The 20,294-nt window shown below is 46.7% G+C and overlaps 1 protein-coding gene across 13 annotated transcripts in view; it reads right to left on the reverse strand.

Moving 5' to 3' along the window:
* Positions 1 to 20,294, reverse strand: part of ASAP2 (ArfGAP with SH3 domain, ankyrin repeat and PH domain 2) — a 156,728-nt gene that overhangs the window by 90,737 nt on the left and 45,697 nt on the right. For all 13 annotated transcript variants that reach the window (XM_067703726.1, XM_067703714.1, XM_067703725.1 and 10 more), the window contains exon 2: positions 12,547 to 12,619. In XM_067703726.1, coding sequence (XP_067559827.1) covers positions 12,547 to 12,619 — 73 coding nt within the window. The remainder of the gene's footprint in view (positions 1 to 12,546; positions 12,620 to 20,294) is intronic.

A 20,294-nucleotide genomic window follows, 5' to 3' on the forward strand; every position in this document is an offset into this window, starting at 1 on the left:
TAATCAGAAAACAACAACACAAGGAATAAACAAACTAGAGAAACCTGAAATGTCAGCCCCAACGGCTCAGTTACCTTGGTTCTCCATGCCTACTGAGGGTATCAGAATCTGTCTTTCTCCACCAGTTTCTCCTGCACAAGTTGACATGATAGAGACAGCTTTTGCAACCTAACCTGAGCACCTGCATCGTCTCTGGTAAGACACGAGCACCCACCACCAAGGGTCTGATGAGAACGCCCACCCGATTTGACAAGCCCTCAGGGCCCCGCTCAAGCCGGGCACATGGAAAGATGGCCTTGCCCCTGGGGCTTCACCATCGCCATTCCACCACTCTCCAACACTCTGTGCTCCCCCTACTTTCTTTCTTTCTTTTTTATTTTAAAATAAATTATTTATTTTTGGCTGCGCTGGGTCTTCGTTGCTGTGCGCGAGGGCTTTCTCTAGTTGCGGCGAGCGGGGGCTACTTTTCGTCGCGGTGCGCAGACTTCCCATTGCGGTGGCTTCTCTTGCTGCAGAGCACGGGCTCTAGGCATGCGGGCTTCAGCAGTTGTAGCTTGTGGGCTCAGTAGTTGTGGCTCACGGGCTCTAGAGCTCAGGCTCAGTAGTTGCGGCACACGGGCTTAGTTGCTCCGCGGCCTGTGGGATCTTCCCAGACCAGGGCTCGAACCCGTGTCCCCTGCGTTGGCAGGCGGATTCTTAACCGCTGCGCCACCAGGGAAGTCCCCCTGCGACTTTCAAAACTTCATGCAAAACTCATATCCATCAAGACTTTCCTGGGGCGTTCCCTCTGACCTTATGGAGACCTCTTGATTGTTAACACAGGATGTACCTGGACTGGTGATGTCTGGCACAGGCAGCCAGCAATGGAGTTAAGAAGGTCAAGGTGTGGGCTGACTATTAAAATGTGTAAACTGCTGTCTGTGATCGCCTGATATCCTTTGATCCTGCCCTATATGAAGGACAACAAAATGACACTTGGAGTCTGTGTGAATAACTGAACACAACCCCAGTTACTTCTCGCTAAAATTCCTGCAGCAGCACACCTGGGGGGACGGGGAGTGCTAAGGGATCAAGACTGACCTACTGGATGATGTACTGTTTACACTGGTTCTCTCTGTCCCTCTTTAGCGATGTTGTAGGCTCAGATGACAGAAACCTATCAACGTTCAACGTTATCGATCCATCCTGTATTTCCTGAATACCCCATCAGTCGAGAACTTCCCTGGATGCCAGCATAGAATCCAATCGTGGCAAAAGCCTACTGCGCCGCAAGCACTAACGAATGCAAAGATTCAGGACATGGAGCCCCTGCATCCAAGGAACAGCTTCCAATGAGAGAACACGCACACACCAATCAATTTGGCGCAAAGACAGGTTGTAACGAGGATGACCCTGGAGGAATTCGGGGTGCCTGGTACGGCCAGAGCACGGGGAGAGTCCACAGATGACGTGGCTGGAGAGGCAGGAGGGGGCCAGGGGAAGGACTTCATCCCAAGCACCCCCAAAAGGTTGCAAACTGACAGGATAAGACTTGCATTTAAGAAAAGTGAAATTGGAGGGGACAAAGATGAACCAGGCTTGGTACCAGCCAACACACAATTTAGCAAGACAAAAACAAATTAGCAAGACAAAGATAAACATGCAATAACAATCCACGTGGTATACATGACAGGAGGGGGAAAAGAGGACATTTCCTGGGGCCTGCGGACAGGAAAGGCTTCTCAGAGGAGAAGCTTACAGGAATTTTCCTTCAGAATCCAACAGAGGGTGAGATTAAAACTGGGCTGCCAGCTGCTTGCCTCATCCAACTCGCCTTATCCTAGGAGCTCCTTCAAGTCAGAGGAGACAGGGGCTCCTGCTAATGAACTGGCAGGGCCCCCCGTGAGCCGGGAGGCCCCAGAGGCCGGGCAGGCACAACAGGGAGGTGAGTCAACATCTGCTGGATGTGGACCACCAGCGATTAGAAACTACATCGATCACACTGACGCCCTTTGCTGGCAAAGCCATCTGATGAGCTACGTTACAGGACGTGCGTGTGGCCACTACATGGCGTGCTCAGCCTTTCCCCCTCTGTTTTTACCTCACTGTACCTGAGGGATACAATTTCCATCACTTACAGCAGACGCCCCCAGCCCACCTCCACGGAGAGCACAGCAGACCAGGAGAGAAGTGACTCCTGTGGCCTCAGGGACAAGTAGCCCCCTGAAAATCAGTGGTCTCAAAGCCCATGTAACAACAGCCATTCACGGAGGGGAGACTTCACCCATTTACAGAGTCTCCTTCATCGTCACCACAACTCTGCAGGATTTTACAGATGAGGAAACACATTCAAACATATTTGCTAAATAACATAGTCAGTGTTTTACGGTAAGTAAGGCAAATAGCCAACTCTGTGATGGTATCCCCATCCACAAACCATGGGGGTTTGGCTACATGAGTGGTTCTTTAATCTTCTCATTATCACAGACAACAATAAAAATGAGAAGAACACTGTGGATTATCTTTTTAGGAAAAGGTATCCTTGCATAATTTTTTGTACAATTTTTGGGATACAAGGACCCTTTAGGCCTGTCCATAGACCCAACACACCAGGTAAAAAGCCCCAGCCTAGATGAGCATAAATCCCCTACCAAAAAATATGATGACCATGTTAATCAAATTTAATTAAGTATGATCATATTTGAGTATGTACGAACCACGTATAATTCAAGTTAATACTTGGGACATTAAGTCACAGATCTCAGCATACCTTCGGATGAGCTATCCTTCCATGATGAATATGTTGATCACAGCTGCCGGGATTCCACAAATTAGCCTTCTAAGTTCCAATCATTATCCTTAGCCATCAGAGAAGAGACAACGAGAATCTCAGAGCCTCATCACCGGAAGACGTCTCAAGGTCTCCGAGTGCACGTTCCCCCCACCCCCGCGACTTCCCTAGAGACAGAGGGCCACCAACCAGCCCTCCGCCGGGACCCTTCCCACACCCAGCTCACCGCTGGGGCTGCTCCCCCAGCTAACTTCCCCCTCAGATATGAGTCAAAACCTACTCTCATGAAACTACCCAGGAGAGGGGAACAGATAACATGTCTCACTTCCTCATGCCAGAGGAAAGCCTTCAGATGCGCCTTCTCCCACTCTCCCCAAGCAAAGACATCCTAGGTCCCCTCCTACCACAAGGTGTCCAGCTCTAACATGAGCTTCCTCCTAAAATGTTGCTCTTACAGCACAATAGTGGGACAACTAACTACCTTTTTTAGCAGCACTACATACTTCCCTAAGGTCACCTGTGCTCACCTTTGGCACACCTGTCACGTACTGGCTCCCACTGAACTTGTGACCAAGCAAAACCACCTGGAGGTTTTTCATCAGCCATATGACACCTAAGATGCTCCTATGGCGTCACTGCTCGGTGTTTCTCCCCTGTGCACCCTTGCTCACATCCAGGCAGTGTGGCGCCGTGGGCACAAGGAGAGACTGGGAAGCACATCCGGTTTTGAATCTCAGCTCCTCTAACTGCCAGCTAGACAGCCCTGGGTCAATCACTCCTCTGTGCCTCACTGACCTCATCTGTAAATGGAGTTACTGATAGTACCTAACTCACAGAGCTGGTGTGAGGATTAAACTTATGCATTTATTTATTAGCACAGTGCTTGGCCTACAATCAATACTCTATGTGAGTGTGAGATTTTTTATTATTGTTATGTTTCCACTCAAATTTATGAAAGTACATCAATACAGATGTATTTTCTTTGCTTTATCATCATTTGTTACAATCTATTCTTTTTTTTAATCACAGATACGGTATACACACATCCTTTGTACCCTCAGTTTTACTGTCTGAAGACTTCATCATAAGAATTTTTCTTCACGTTGCTACATAACCGTAATTCCATCAAGTAGCTATATTCTAATTTAGTTACAGGAGGCTTTCAGTTTTTCACTTTGATAAGCAATGCAACAACGCAATGAGCATCCCCAGTAAAGATTTTATTTTTCTTGATGTGCACGACCAAACTGCTTTCTAAAAACTCCATGCACCAGCTTTCAAGGCCACAACAAAGTAGCAGAAAACCAGCTTCACTTTATTCTTGACAAACACTGCGGATTATAATTTAGTTATTCTCTTATGTAACAGGTGGGAAGTCATGCCAGATACAGTACCTTCTTAACGCACAATGAAATTTCACTTCCTAAACAATTACATATATTTCTTCTGAACTGCTCTATCCTAATTATGATATGGTAATAGAAACAATTCTGTGTTAATTTAATAGCCACATCCTAATTAGCATTGCAAACAACAGGGAGAAACACACACAAAAATTCTCACTTTCTTTTGTAGGCAGAAGATGGTAAGGGTTTGACGGAAAATTAGCATTTCTTTCTTTGCATTTTTCATTTCCAGGATGTGCCAATTTCTCTAAAAAAGGGTAAAGAAGGGATATCCCACTCTCAGTAAGAATAGCTCCACCAAGTCTTTAAGATACAGTAATTCTAGAGAAGTGAAAATCAAAGTCTCTTGTTGCTTCCTTCTTGATAAAGATGAATTTTTCCACCCACTGATATGTCAAATAGCTGAAAAATGTTAGCATCAACTTCTTGGGGGGGAAAAAAAACACCTATGAGCTGAGACAGAGATTGGGAAAGTTTAGACTAAGAACAGTATTAGAATAAATATGAACTGGGTTTTTTTTTTTTTTTTTAAAGAGGTCAGATAGTCTATTGTAAGTGGGAAAAATTACTGTAGAAACAGTTTCTCAACAAATCATCATCATAACTGCTTTTGCAAACCTGTACACAAGACGTTCTAGAAAATACATCCAGCTGTGTTGTTATCCTTTTGAAAACTGGGAGCAAACATAGTGTACTTGCTATTGTGTAAGAAAAGTATTGTTTTGCATATATTGGGAACATACTGATAACCTTTTGGCTCAGTCCAATGTTTAAAGTCGGGGGGAGGGGGCAGGGGTGTCTAAGGTGGTATTTTCAAGACCAGCAGCTTCACCATCACCTGGGAACTTATTCAACTAGCAAATACTCAGGCTCCATCCTGGACCTACTGAGCCGGAAACTCTGAGGGTAGAGACCAGCAATCTGTGTTTTAACAAGATCTCCAAGGGACTCTGGGGTGCTCTCAAGTTTCAGAACCGCAACTCTAAAACGGGGGTTGGCAAACTTTTCCTAAAAGCAAGAGAGAGAGATTAAAGGATTTTGTAGGCACCAAGAGGCAATACAGAGGTTATTGGGTATATATGTGCTAAGATGCTAAAAACCATGCTTAGCTCACAGGCTGTAAATGACACAGCTGGCTACTCCAAGGCATCTCAACCACTCCCCTGCCCCTTCCACATACATAAATCTGTATAAATCCTGTTTACCCCTAAAATTTTAAGTTGATCTCTCCTACACTAAGAGGAGAGTGTAAGAACTTACAGCAGAAATGTAATAACATACAAATGAATACTACTGACATGTACTATGTGTCTGCCGGCCTCTGTGCTGACCACTGCAGGGACACACAGGAGGTACATTTGCAGCTGTCGTGCTGTTCATGTGTCCAGAACCACATCTGTCACTTTTTCATGTTACCTCAGTTACTCGTCACTAACAAGCCCATGAAATATTAATACTCTCCTTTTACATATGAGGAAACTGAGGCTCAGAAAGATAAACAACTTTGCCGGCGTCACAGACTTTCTGAGCGGCACCGCCAGCTTTGACTCCAGGATTCCTGGATCCTAACACCCATGTGCTCTTTCTCCTAAACCACACCGCCTTTCAGAACAGGTCATGGATCTCAGGGCTTGTCATCTAACTGGGGGGCAAAGATCAACAGACATAAAACTATTTATAAAGAGCAAGATTTAAAGAGAGAGTAGAGTCTGCATATTAGATACTCTTTCAGTTTTGGCTGAAAGAAAAATCAAAACTGATTCAACCTCAAAACTCACAATTCAGAGGGGGACTGTGTTCAGCAGAATGCTGTCCCCTCCCCGACAAAGATGTACACTCCTAACCCCTGCAGGCAGGGATACTGTGCCATCCGAGGTTGCAGATGGAATTCAAGTTGTTAATCAGCTCAACTGGAGATGGGAAGATTATCCTGGATCACTGGGTGGGCCCAATGTAATCACAGGTCCTTAGATGTGGAAGAGGGAAGCAGAAGAGTCAGTGTCTGCTAGGGACTGAACTGTGTGTCATTCCCCTCCTCCCCCCAATCAAATTCATACGTTGAAGCCTTAACCCCCAGTATGATGGTATGTGGGGGGTGGGCCTTTGGGAGATAATGAAGTTTAGATGTGCTTCAGAGGGGAGGGCCATCAAGATACGACTAGTGTCCAGAGCCTGCTCACTCTAGCATGCCTACGCTCTCTGTCTCTCTCTTTCTCCACCACGTGGGGACGCGGTGAGAAGGCGGCTCTCTGCAGGCCAGGGAGACACCCTTCACCAGAACAAGAGCATGCCGGCACCCTGATCTCAGACTTGCAGCCTCCAGCACTGTGAGACAAATGTCTGTGGTTTAAGCCTCCCACACTGTGGTATTGTCACGGCAGCCCATGCAGACTGAGACAGCGTCAGAGTGACAGAGTGTGAGAAAGACTCCACCAGCCACTGCTGGCTTTGAAGATGGAAGGAGGCCCCTAGCCGAGGAACTCAGGGGCTTCTAGAAGCTGGAAGGGGCAGGGAAACCTACTTGCTTCCAGGAAGGAAGCCAGCCAACACCTTGATTTCAGCCCACTGAGGCCACTTTGGACTTCTGACCTCCAGAGCTGTAGGTGAATCAGTGTCATCTGGAGGTGCTCCGTTTGTGGTAATCTGTTACAGCAGTCACAGAAAACTAATAATACCGAGAGTTAAAGGAGGCTGACACCGCGTCAAGTCTCAGCTCGACGGAGACAGCTGCGTGGGCCTTCAACAGGCGCCTGGGACAGGAGCGTGTGCGTACAGACCAGGAGCAGGGCCAGATGGGAGACTGTGTGAAAGACACACACACGGCTGTGACACGCTCGTGCAGCAGGGAGCCACCGGTCAGCCTGGAGCAGAGAGAGGCCGCGGAGGGCAGGGAATCGCTTAGAGATCAGCTGGGGCCAGCCCATGACCAATCAGGACACTCGGCAGAAAAGTCCTGCTGGCACATAAATTAAGGAACATGAGACAGGAAAATGTACACAGCAGTGTGAGGCATAAATACTAAATTATTTTCCCTGTTCTTTTAATAATGCATAAAACGAGCGTTCTTCCTATGCAAGCAGTCGCCTAAGGATGTTGAACACTCTAATGATGGAACCACTTCGGGGACTTCTCCTGGAACTAACGGCAGTCAGAGCCAGAAGGATGGTAGTTACAGCGCTCCTAACCGAGGTGGTCGCCAGCAGCTCAATCCCTTACTGAATATGCCTGGCTCATTTCCGACATCTAGTTCTAAAGAAGTTTAATCTATCCTTAAATTCCCCCACTAAATATATTCAAAAGAATGTGCTACTAAAAGCAGCTCTAGAGAAGAGATCCAAAATGCTGTGAACGATGTCAGCAACTCGCAGGAGAAGGTACAGGGCTTCCTCAGGTGACTCTTTTGAAGGAGACAACACTTGCTCTGAAATAAAGACTTCAGGATCAGGATTCTGGCTTAAAAAAAAAAATTCAGAATTCACAGCCTTATAATAACTCAAACTTGGCATGATATAAAGATGGGTAAAAGAGGGCCCCTGCAAGGTCAGGCTGACGGTCAGCCTGCTGTGTGTGGTACCTCAGAAAGGACACAGGCTGGTGTCCAAATGCCACGTTAAAATTCCAGAGCAAACGTTTCAACTTCCGAAGCCTCAGTTTCCTCCGATCAAGCAGCAAAATGCCATTTCAAGCAGACCGAAAAGCATGAACAGAGAGAAGAGGACACGAAACGTGGCACGTTGGGGCAAAAGGCAAGTCATATCAAAAAAGGGCGCAGAGGGCTTCCCTGGTGGCGCAGGGGTTGAGAATCTGCCTGCCAACGCAGGGGACACGGGTTCGAGCCCTGGTCTGGGAAGATCCCACATGCCGCGGAGCAACTGGGCCCGTGAGCCACAATTACTGAGCCTGCGCATCTGGAGCCTGTGCTCCGCGACGGGAGAGGCCGTGATAATGAGAGGCCCGTGCACCGCCATGAAGAGCGGCCCCCGCTCGCCGCAACTAGAGAAAGCTCTCGCACAGAAAGAAGACCCAACACAGCCGTTAAGTAAGTAAGTAAATAAATAAATAAATAAAAAAGAAGGGTGCAGAGAGTTGGGAGGGACTCCGCACAGGTAGCCTGGGTCCAGGTGATGCAAGGAGCTGGGACCAAATCTGGTCTTCTGCCATGTTTACTAACCCGAGGCTCGCGGTGGGAGCGGTTAAGGGATGCGGTAGTAGTTTCACAGGCAAAGTAATCTGCAAAAGGTTAAGACCAATTTCCCCTCACAATTCACTTTAGCGTATTAAAGTCTTTGGCTAGTCCTGCAGGATGAAAAACCTGTTACCCGTGCTTTAGTCCAATTTCCCTAAAATTCCGGAGCCCACAGGGGCCTCCCCCATCTCTCCCAGGCTCTGGAACGTCACGAACATCAATGTGGACAAGAAACTCTGCAGAGTTGTGAGCAGAGAAGCAACACCACTGAGTTCTGTTTTAGAAAATGACTCTGGGGCAGGTAAAGCAATGAGGTTTATGGCACACGCTCAGCAATATAGGTCAGAAACGCAGATTGGCCACAAGTGGTGTTAAATTCGTAAAAGCCAGCTTCCTGACACCAAAGTGCTTACACCTTCCCCTTCTAATGTCTGTTTGCTGAAAACTTCCCCTTCCGGGTGCCGAGCCAGCCTCAGGAGCCACTCAAGTCCTTCCTCCAGGCTGGCGGCAGTCACAGAACCAGTGTTTACACGTGACTGCATCTTATTTCTGAGCAGAACACCTCTCAACATAGGGTTTTAAGATCACTTTTGAACCTGGTCAGGTCAGAATATGAAATATCCCTTTTATACAAGGCTTAAATTATAAACTCAAAAAGCCCAAGTGAACACAACAAAAAAGAAATCTCTTAAGATCCTTTTTGAAATCTGCTGTTTGTCAACAAAACTGAGCATCCATCTCTTGGCGGTTTCTTTTTTTTCTTTTTAAAAATTTTATTTATTTATTTATTTTTGGCTCTGTTGGGTCTTCATTTCTGTGCGAGGGCTTTCTCTAGTTGCAGCGAGCGGGGGCCACTCTTCATCGTGGTGCGCGGGCCTCTCACTATCGTGGCCTCTCTTGTTGCGGAGCACAGGCTCCAGACATGCAGGCTCAGTAGTTGTGGCTCACGGGCCTAGTTGCTCCGTGGCATGTGGGATCTTCCCAGACCAGGGCTCGAACCCGTGTCCCCTGCACTGGCGGGCAGATTCTCAACCACTGCGCCACCAGGGAAGCCCTCTTGGTGGTTTCTTGACGTCTTGAGGACAGCCTGTCAATGCCAGCACAGTGGGGGCCTCGCAGCAGGGTGGCCGCGTGGCCGCTGACCTCAGCCCTACCCGGCAGGAAGCTGAGCTCCAGAAGCAACCAGAGAACACCGGCAACCCTCTGCTCTCAGGTTCCCCCTTTGTAAACCGAGAACAAGTCTTTACAACGATGTGCTGTAAAGATGAGCATAAGGTACAGAAAGCCCAAGGTACACAGGAAGTGTTCAAACATGAAACAATCATTATTCTTCTTGTCCACCTCCTACTTTATCCAGGAAAAGAGCTTTTCCCGGGGGGTGACCGCCTTTTCGGATACTGCAACACCCATTTCAGCAAATCTCAGTGCTGTATTAAGCGGAGGGAGTTTTATACTCGTCTTTGATATTTACTTTTAAATAGAAAAAAAATTAATAAAAATTTCCCTACACATTTACTTCCAGTTAGGTGTTAGTCACTGAAAACTGACTCTATTTCCGTCTTTCATAAAATCAGTGGTTGTCAGGTAATCAGTTAATATCTATGTACCGGCAAGCTAAGCATGGTGGCGGTTTTTGTTTTTGTTTTGTCACTTGTTTTTAAAAAACTGTAGAGGATAAACAACAAGGTCCTACTGTATAGCACAGGGGACTATATTCAATATCCTGTGATAAACCATAATGGAAAAGAATATGAAAAAGAATGTATATATATGTATAACTGAATCACTTTGCTGTACAGCAGAATTTAACACAACACTGTAAATCAACTATACTTCAATAAAATAAAAATTTAAAAAAACTGTAGAGGACTTCGAAGAGCATCTAGATGGGGGTTTATCAACCTTGGCATTACTGACATTTGGGGCCATATAATTCTTTGTTGGGGGCTGTCCTGTTCATCACAAGACCTTCAGCAGCATCCCTGGCCTCTAGTGCACACACACACATACACACACACACACATACATACACACACACACATACATACACACACACACACACACATACATACATACACACACACACACACACACACACACATACACACACACACTCTTCAGCTGTTAATAACCAAACTGGGACAAATCACCCTGGCTGAGAACAATTGATCCCCATTCTAACCTAAATGACTGGTTTTGAGACAAGGAAACCATGGCTAAAAGATGCTAAGTAGGAAATACGTTAATATAAATGTTTCAGACATTACATGAAATTTCTAAAAATCTTATATGTTCTGGTATAATGTTGTAAGTCATAATTCTAGTTATTACTTTAAAATGTATATCTCAGATATAACTAAATTTCCTTGTCAATTGCATTATTATGAACTTTTATCAAATCTTTAACCGTGGTCATTTTTAAGTCTTTTGTCATTTACAGACAGTTCTGGGTGTACTCTGATGCTTTTGCAAAAATGTTCCTATAAAAGGGTTTCATCTTCAAGGAATTCATGGAAAAGACTCTGACAAATACAGGTTTCTGGTAACTGACTATACTGCTGAACTGAATAAGCATTTTCAGAACTCTAATGGAAAACTGATGAATTCATTAAAGTGCTAACAAAAGATCAAGATGAAAAAAATTAATTACATGGGACTGAGTGAACTGATGAGGAAGATTATAATTTTTGTGACTTTCTGTTTGAATTAAAAAAATAAAAAATCCCACAAGGACCCAGAGGCAAAAAATATACAAATCAATTTTCACTGCAAAGTAAAGGAGCTGTTACAGTGGAGGATTCCTGGACTGAATGTCAATATTATGACATAGTGTGAGTGTGTTTCGTGTTTGGTAATTGCAATCATTGTTGCTTCTGTTGTGGTCATCCATTTACAATGCTTGGTGTCAGTTTATTTATCTCTTGTAAAAATAAAATACAGTGTGTATGTGTGAAAAAAAAAAGAATAGTTTTGGAGATTTTTGAAATCTATATGTATTTCTATATCTATATCTGTATCTATTCAAACACACAGTGTGTATCCTTTTGCTCAATGTTTTATCTGTGACATTCATCTATGTGGCTGCATATACTTATAGTTAATTCATTTTCATTCTATACAGTATTCCATTGCACAAGTATGACTTTTTTAATCCATTTAAAAAAAAAAAAAGTAACTTCTAAGTAACTTCTTAGAAGTTACTTTAGTTATGCTAAGTTATGCTACTTTAGTTACGCTAAGTAACTTCTTCCAGGGTATGACAGCCAGCACCACAAACTCCAGGTGCAGAAAGCTTTCACACTTAGTCGGGAACTAGCTCAGTCAAGAACAAATTAAGTTCCTGCTCTTCTTTGCCTTCCCAAACTTATTTCACATTCATATGGTACTTGTCATAAACAAATTAATATCTGTCTAATCATATTAACATCAATGTAATTGCCATATATAAAATATGCAAATAGGGCTTCCCTGGTGGCGCAGTAGTTGAGAGTCCGCCTGCCGATGCAGGGGACGCGGGCTCGTGCCCCGGTCCCGGAAGATCCCACATGCCGCGGAGCGGCTGGGCCCGTGAGCCATGGCCGCTGAGCCTGCGCGTCTGGAGCCTGTGCTCCGCAACGGGAGAGGCCACGGCGGTGAGAGGCCCGTGTACCGCAAAAAAAAAAAAAGTATCTTCTATCATTAGTAACGTTTTGTGCAGGGAGCAGACCTGCCACACACGTGCAGCCCATCATCTTTGGGTCAGAAGTTGCAGTGTTTTTTGTTTTTAACCTATTTATATAAGTCTAGATCAAATATTACTTTGAGTAGTTGATCATGTTTTTATACTTATTAATTTTCCTCCCAGACAAGAAAGGCAAGAATTGGATAAGAGAGAAATGGAAAGGGCATCTGGCATAATTAACAGCACAAACCAAATAACAGAGGCAGGAGTGAGTCCACCGTTCCTAGCCAGCCTGGCAAAGCTGGTCCACGCAGGGCCATCACGCGAGACTCAGCTACACTTCAGAGAACCGGAAGCACCCACGCTTCTAAAACGTACACATCCCAACTCACCTCTCTAATTTGTATGCCCAGGAAAAGAAGTTTGGCTGATTATTCATTAATGGTTGATTAACATTATGATATCAAGACTGCAAACACAAAATTTTCCACAAAGAAACCCCCAGGAAAGGATGCATACTCACCCAGCCCAGAGATGTTTATTGCTTTCACGGATTTCTTCATTTTGTAAAGAACCATCCGGTCCACGTCCAAAGCCTAAAATACAGAGAATGTATTCATTAAAACGTGTTTGATCTTAGATCACAGCTTCAGAGAGCAGCCACAGGAGCGCCATGTGGAGGCCCCTCTGGGGTTGCCTCCGTGGGACCGGTGCTCAGTGTGGTGGGAATGAAGATGGAGCAGGTGGTCCCTAAAAGCCACCACCTTGTCACGTGCCTCATCCACCTGAAGCTCCCGAGCCGCCTCTGCCCTCACTGCCTGCTGGACACCAGCCTTCTGCGGTGAAGTGAGTTAACCTGGACCACCTCTGCTTCCACCAACCCTCAGGTCTCCCTGTGAACCAGCGAGCCCTGGGGGTGTGCCAGCCTGCCAGGGCCCGTCCCCCGCATAATCAAACAGACACACTTCCTAATATTCTCCTCTAAAGGCACACACCTGTTCACCACTGTATCCTCAGCACCCAGCAGAGAGCCTGGCAGACAACAGGACTCAAAACACAGCTCAGAAAATGACCATGAGACTAGCAAGCCCGGCAGGACCCCAAGCCAGACAACGGTTGTCCCTGCTGAGCCCAGAAACAAGGGGCAGCCACTGAAAGCTTCTTACTCTTAGCAGGGGGGAAAGGTCATGCTGGCCGCAGTGAGAACAACGGGGCAGGCAGGAAGTGGATTCAGGGAAAGGCTACCCAAAGGTGAGGGCCCGGCCGGGACCCACAGACGGAAGCTCGACGCAGGGCAGCAGACATGCTGGAAAAGTCAGGGAGTGGCCTTCGAGATCGACTCTGCCACTCTCAACCAGGTTTTAGTACTCCAGTTGCCGGCCCTCCCACAGATGACAGAGTAATCTTCTGTCCACAGGGGTCTGGCTCAGTTGCGCTGAGAGAAATGGGAACTGGGGGTAGTCAGATGCCTCAGTGTGGAAGGCCGACGGCAGAGGAAATGCCCTTTATCACACAGCTGAACTCTGACAAATTCCCTCCCATGTTACACTGTGGGGCACACCCCTCCCTGATCATTCATTGCAGGAAGCCTTGTAAAAATGCCACCAGATGGAAACTGTACCCTTGTCATTAAAGGCACGCACTGTTTCTTGAACTCAGGAAAGAGAAGATGAACAGTAACTGTTGGTTTTCTAGTCTATTATGAGGAGCTTAGAAGTACAGGTGAGGTGGGCGGTAGAGGTGATTTTTAATTAAAATTACAAGAGGGAAAAGCAATTACCTCGCCACTCAAAAACACACCCCTCATTACAGTATGTATTTACAGATAATTAAGGTTGAACTTGGTCAGGAGAAGTTAAAATGATTAAGACTGAATGCTGGAAAAAGTCTCTGTCAATTATATATAAAAACAGCATGGGAATTTTAGAACAAAAATAATAAAACTCGAGAGTCTCAAGAAACCAAAAGTTTCTACCAATCAGGCTGAGACTTCCGACCAGATCAAGCACTCACCACACCCTGCCCTCTGCAAAATCCACCTAAACTTAGGAGAAGGAAAAAAGCCGCAACTGTAACCAGAAAGCTTAGGAGAACGGAAAAAAAGCTGCAACTACAACCAGAATTTGTGTGTAAAAACTATAAACAAGCAAAAATCTAATAGACAATACGGCCCTAAGTAGGAACTGCGCAAAAGCCTAAGTCTGGCCAAAAACCTCATTAATTCTGAGGACCCAGACCACAGCTGACCTTTAGTTTACAAAGCAAATTTCAGGGAGTAAATTCATCACATAAACAAGACTGTAGGGACGTGTCACAGATATTTCAGAGGAAAATAAACAACTGTCTCCAACCACTTTAAAAGCATCTCTTTTGATCCCCTAAACTGTTATATTAATAGCCACGGCTCTTATTTATTCATGGAAGCAGCTCTCCTCCAAGTCCACGGCTGGTCTGGGATCCTGTGCAGCGTGGGAAAGGACAGCCTGCCTGGGAGGACGCTCACACTTTTCCTTTTCAGACCTGTGCTGTCCAGGATGGTAGCCACTGGCCACAGAGGAATATTTAGAGTAAAATTTAGAGTAAAATTAAAATGTAATAAAATTTATTAGCCAGCTCCTCAGTCTGGCTACCTTTCTCAAGAGCTCCAGCCACATCCCATGTACTGTTTCTAAGCACACTCCGCTTCATGCTTCTCCTCTGTACCTGCATCCCTCTGTGTGCCATCCCCCAGGGCTACCCCGTAAAGCACTGGTAGCACCTAGGGGGTCCGTTCCCTCCTCCCTCCGTGCGACACGCCTGTCTCCCTTTGGAGGGCTGCCTCAGTCTTTGTTCCCAGGGCCCTACAGGGCCCTACATCGGGCACGGAGGCACCTATGTCCTGATGCTGGCCCAAGGGGCCAAAACTGCAGTCTGTCTGAGATGAATCTTGATCATTCAGGGTCCACAAGCCACTTCTGTCCCTCGGCCTGTTTTCATGCAGCCATGCACTAAGGATCTGTACAGATGAATATTTCCAATCCATGTGATGATGGGGTGATGGAGAATACTAACTCTGAACAACCAATTAAGAGAAAGGTTCGTACATCAACTACACTTCAAATAAACAAATAAATAATGAAAAAAGAGAGAGAAATGTTATCCCCCCAGAAAGGATTCCATTCTTCTATGGACCTAGAGTCTGTCACATAGAGTGAAGTAAGTCAGAAAGAGAAAAACAAATACCGTGTGCTAACACATATATATGGAATCTAAAAAAAGAAGAAAAATGGTTCTGAAGAACCTAGGGGCAGGACAGGAATAAAGATGCAGGCGTACAGAATGGACTTGAGGACACGGGGAGGGGGAAGGGTAAGCTGGGACTAAGTGAGAGAGTAACATTGACATCTATACACTACCAAATGTAAAATAGATAGCTGGTGGGAAGCAGTTGCATAGCGCAGGGAGATCAGCTCTGTGCTTTGCGACCACCTAGAGGGGAGGGAGGGGATATGGGGATATACGTATGCATATGGCTGATTCACTTTGTTTTACAGCAGAAACTAACACAACATTATAAAGCAATTATACTCCAATGAAGATATTAAAAAAAAAAATTCCACTCTTCTTAGTAGACCTGCACTACCAAAAAAATTATACTCCATTACTATCCTTATTATTATTATATTTTAATTTTCATTAAAAAAAATTTGTGGAAATTTCTTTTCTCTCTTACGTAAGGATGTACATAATTTTGCCTCAATTTTGCCTCTAGGCCTGAAAATCCTAAATATTTTAGGCCCACAAAGCCTAAAATATTTACTATCGGGCCCTTTGCAGACAAAGCCTGCTGACCCCTGACCTGAGGATCCACACAAACGTTCCTCCTGCACCGTCAGCCGGCCCTGCTGCTCCTGCCCTGGACTAGAGGCGACAACACAGGGCCGGCTTGGTCCCTAGCACCCTAAGGTCACAATTTGAGCCAGCAAGGGTGGGAAGGGCCTGGCTTATTCTTGGAACCCAGAGATTCTGCCCTGGAGGGGACAAGAGGACAGCTGACCACAGGCCTCCCCATTTGGGCCATGACCCATGCCTGTCCCATCTCCTCTCCCCTTGTTCCTTTCATGAAAGGCCAACTGGAGAAGAAATGACATAAAACCAAATAACAAAACAAAACAATGCCCAGACCTGTGCCCCAAGGACAGCTTTGCCAAGAAAGAGTCATACAGATATTTAGATGGTAGCTTTCCCTCAGCGCACATTTGACTTAACTTTTGAAGTAACAGAGAATGGTAACGACAGTGTCAAATATTTCCAGACCACTTCTGGGAAGCACAGAAATGCAACGTGGCCTGCAGGCTCGGTTTAAAGTGAGGGCAATAATGGATCGACCTCCTCCTGGGAATAAAGCAGAGGCCCGGAGAACAGCAGGTGTCATGAAGCATTAAGATCAAATAAATAGCCAAGCTAGATCACAGCTGTGCGAAACGTGTGCCTAAGGACAAACACGACACACTCTGGTATTACCTAATAATATTGAAGTTGCTCATAGTATGTGAATGTTTGCACCGGAAGACACATACAAGGATGTTCATGACACGCTTCCAAGTAGCTGAAAACTGGACAAACCCAAATGCCTGTCAACGGGAAAACAGATGAACTGTTGTGTATTCACATAACAGAACGCTACACGGCAGTGGAGATGAACAATCTTTACCCACCCAGAACACAAATGAAACTTCACAAAAATATTAAAGATGCAAGTTGCAAAAGTAAACGTGCACTATAATACCATAAAGTTGTTTTAAAAAAACAGACGAAATTATGGGACTTCCCTGGTGGCGCAGTGGTTAAGAATCTGCCTGCCAATGCAGGGGACAAGGGTTCCATCCCTGGTCCGGGAAGATCCCACATGCCACAGAGCAATTAAGCCCGCGAGTCACAACTACTGAAGCCCACGCACCTAGAGCCCGTGCTCCGCAACAGGAGAAGCCACCGCAATGAGGAGCCCGTGCACCTCAACGAACAGTAGGCCCCGCTCGCCACAACTAGAGAAAGCCTGCGTGCAGCAACGGAGACCCAATGCAGCCATAAATAAATTAATTTTAAAAAATAAAAATAGACAAAATTAGATTATGTTTAGGGATGTAGATTATGTTTATGTTTAAGGATGTAGATGTTGCTGAGAAAAAATGAGAAAGAGCCCCGAATGCCTAACCTAGGAGAATAACCACAAACTATAGGGCACTCCTACGATTCAAGTCCAGACAGTTGTTAGTATCACCGATGCCCACTGGGTCACACTACGTGAAAACATGGAGTGCAGAAAGAACGCAGACTATGTACAAATGCCCATGTTAACAAAGGAGAGCCCTGAGGTAAGTAAAGTTGAAGAACCAAGTACCCACAGGCACCCCACGGACCCTCTCCCTGGAGAGGTCAGTCCCCAGCACAGCCCCCGCTAGATCACTAATGTAGAGAAATGTAGGAAACAGATGAAGTGACTGCCAGCTTTATAAAAATGCTTCACGTCCTGATTTTTACTAGGGGGGAAAGCTACTGGGAGATCTGGGGGAGCTGAAAAGGGAAAGGCAAATTTTGGCAGAACAGCTACAACCCACCAGAAGCAAAGAAAGGCACCCCCAGTCTCCCCGGCCCTGGTGCCCTGTTCCCGGGGAGATGAAGGGCAGGGGGAGGGCCTGGCCTGGGTCCCCCGACCCTCCCAGAGTGCTCTGCTCCCTGGGGCTGACAAGAGAGCTTGGATGCAAGCAGGAAACGGGTGATCTCAGGAGACTAATCACAAACAGAATGGACCTTATCCCAGAAGGTGCTAACACACCCCTGGCAGGAAGTGGGAGGGAGGCGGTGCGGGCGCTGCGCCAGATGCGGCACCGCAGGCCTGGTGATGCAGAAGAGGCTGGGAAGGCGACCCTCGGCTGAGAGCGAGGCCAGCCTTCCACATCTGTCCCCGTCCCAGAGGACAACGTCATCACAAGCCAGGCTGATTTCCCCAGGAAACGAGGCTCAAGCCACGTGAACTCCACTTTGCGAACGTAAACAGGGGAGCGAAGGCTGGAGATGGCCGTTTTCTTTCCAAGCCCCACACGCAGACGAGGAGAGCGAAGTGAGACTTCCGCCAACCACATCCACTCTGTGGGCAACGTCCCTACCCTCACCCCATCTAGCACACCCAGCCCCACCATTCCCACTGGGCCCTCGACGGGGGCCTTCCTGAGGTCAACTGGCTGCCACATTTGTGTCTTATATATTCTTTCAAAAAGTGCATCTCGTAACTGACCAGAGACTTTAAGCAACGCATGCATTGAAAATGGGAAAACCCATCATTCCATTCCAACTCCTAATCCCCTCCTAACACCCACGTCTCTAAGTCCACGATGTCACCTACAGGAAGTCACCAGAAAGAAAAGAACCCAAGAGAATGGGATCTTAGTTCTGGCCCCTCAGTGCTGTCCTGTTGGAGAATAGTGCAGAAGTTAGAAATCACTGGCTTTAGAATTGGACAGCCAGGTTCCACTTACTAGCAGCACAGTCTCAGAAAACTACTTCATCTCCCTGACTCGGTTTCTTCATCTGTAAGTTGGGAATAATAATATCTGCCTCCTAGGATAAGGTCATCAACATATACAGGGTCTGGCATATTGCAGGCACTCAATAATCAGTAGCCGTTGTCAGTGTCTTCCGGTTCTCAGAGGGTCTAAAACTATACCACACTTATGACCAAGTAAGGTAGCTGCTCGGAAGCACCATCACCCCAGTACTGTCCCAATCAATAGGATAAATATTTTCAGGTCTGATAATGGTTATGATAACAAGCGGAAATAACTCAGAAAAAAACACTTTTGTAGCTCTTGCCAGCCTTTCACTTCCACATGCATCCGTTTCCTTCCATCACTTTAAATTCTCCAAAACTTTTCCTGGTGCGTTTCTGACTCTCTAAATGGGTATCACGACAAAGGCAGGGCCACATGACTAGTGGTAGCACAGGGTGCTCTGGGCCATATCAGCTTTAACATTTAGGGAGAGGAGTGTGGAATCCCAGGTCTGAAGTGCAAGGGGATGGTGGGCACCTGGTATCAGTCTGTCCCCGCCCCGCACAGACCCCCAGGCATCAGGAACCCCACTCACAAAGCAAGGCCTCTAGGCGGGCTGGCCGCTCTCACACCTGCAGGGGCCACACCAAGCTCTGCCCACCCTCTGCTCACAAAGGGCCGCACTGTGAAGTTGGACGATGCCTGAAGCTCTACAGGTGTATCCAGGGAATGAACAGCCACAGTGTTACTCAGATAAGGTCATCAGCATTTGAGAGAAACACCTTTTAGTTCCGAAGACAGCAGGAGATGGGAGTCTAAAAAGGCATCTGCAGTCCCAAGGATCATAGACCAATTTAAATTCCACAAAGCACTTTAACATCCATTATCTTGGGCAACATTTACAACACCCTGTGCAATCATCACTTCCCCTAATTTAAAGTAGAAGAAACTGACTCAGAGTTTAAGTGACTTGCCCAAGGTCATTTATTTGGCTTTGAACTAAAGAAAGGCTAGGAGAGCTCCCGCAAACTAAGGGGGCAAGCTTCCCAAACTGTGCCCCCACCCCGTTTGCTAACAGCCTGGCTTCCAGAGGCCAGAGGGGCGCCAGGGAGCTCAGTGGGCTTCTGCAGCTGCCTTCCCTAACGTTCGGGAAAATCATCCCCCTTACACCCGACTCCCTGTGCTTCCTTTAAGCCCCTTTCCACTAAGCTCATCCAGGTGCACGGGCACAACTGCCCAGACTACCTGTGTAACCAGCCTGGGGCTTCAGAATCTTCCCAGGGGCCGAGGGCGTGGGTAGTGCATGAAGGCGGGTGTCGGATTTGTCACCATCTGCACACAATCTACTCCTGAGCTCTTCGAGAGGAAGATTAGATAAGACATGGCTAGCCTGCCGTCTGTTGATCTTCCACTTCTTGGTTCCTGCTTCCCATCCCAAAGACCTGGAGCCCTGCCCTGCGATGGAGTGGAAAGCAGGGAGGAGGGAAACCCAGAATGAGGAAGGGAGACCAGAGGAAAGAAGGAGCCAGCAGGCTTGTTGAGGCCCCAAAGCTGCCTGCCACACACAGAGCCACCCTCTAAACACAGCAGAGGGAGGTTTCTGAAAGAAGGAGGTGAAAATGCAAATAAGGCCAACGTGCTACCTGGATCCCGCGGTGCCCCTCCTGCTTTACCCCCAGAGTCTCGGTGCCTGTCCTCCATTCACACGCCCCGCCGATCCCCAAGGCTGCACGTCTAGGAACTA

This window comes from Pseudorca crassidens, chromosome 14 (genome assembly GCF_039906515.1).
Source record: "Pseudorca crassidens isolate mPseCra1 chromosome 14, mPseCra1.hap1, whole genome shotgun sequence".
Classification (NCBI taxonomy): domain Eukaryota; kingdom Metazoa; phylum Chordata; class Mammalia; order Artiodactyla; family Delphinidae; genus Pseudorca; species Pseudorca crassidens.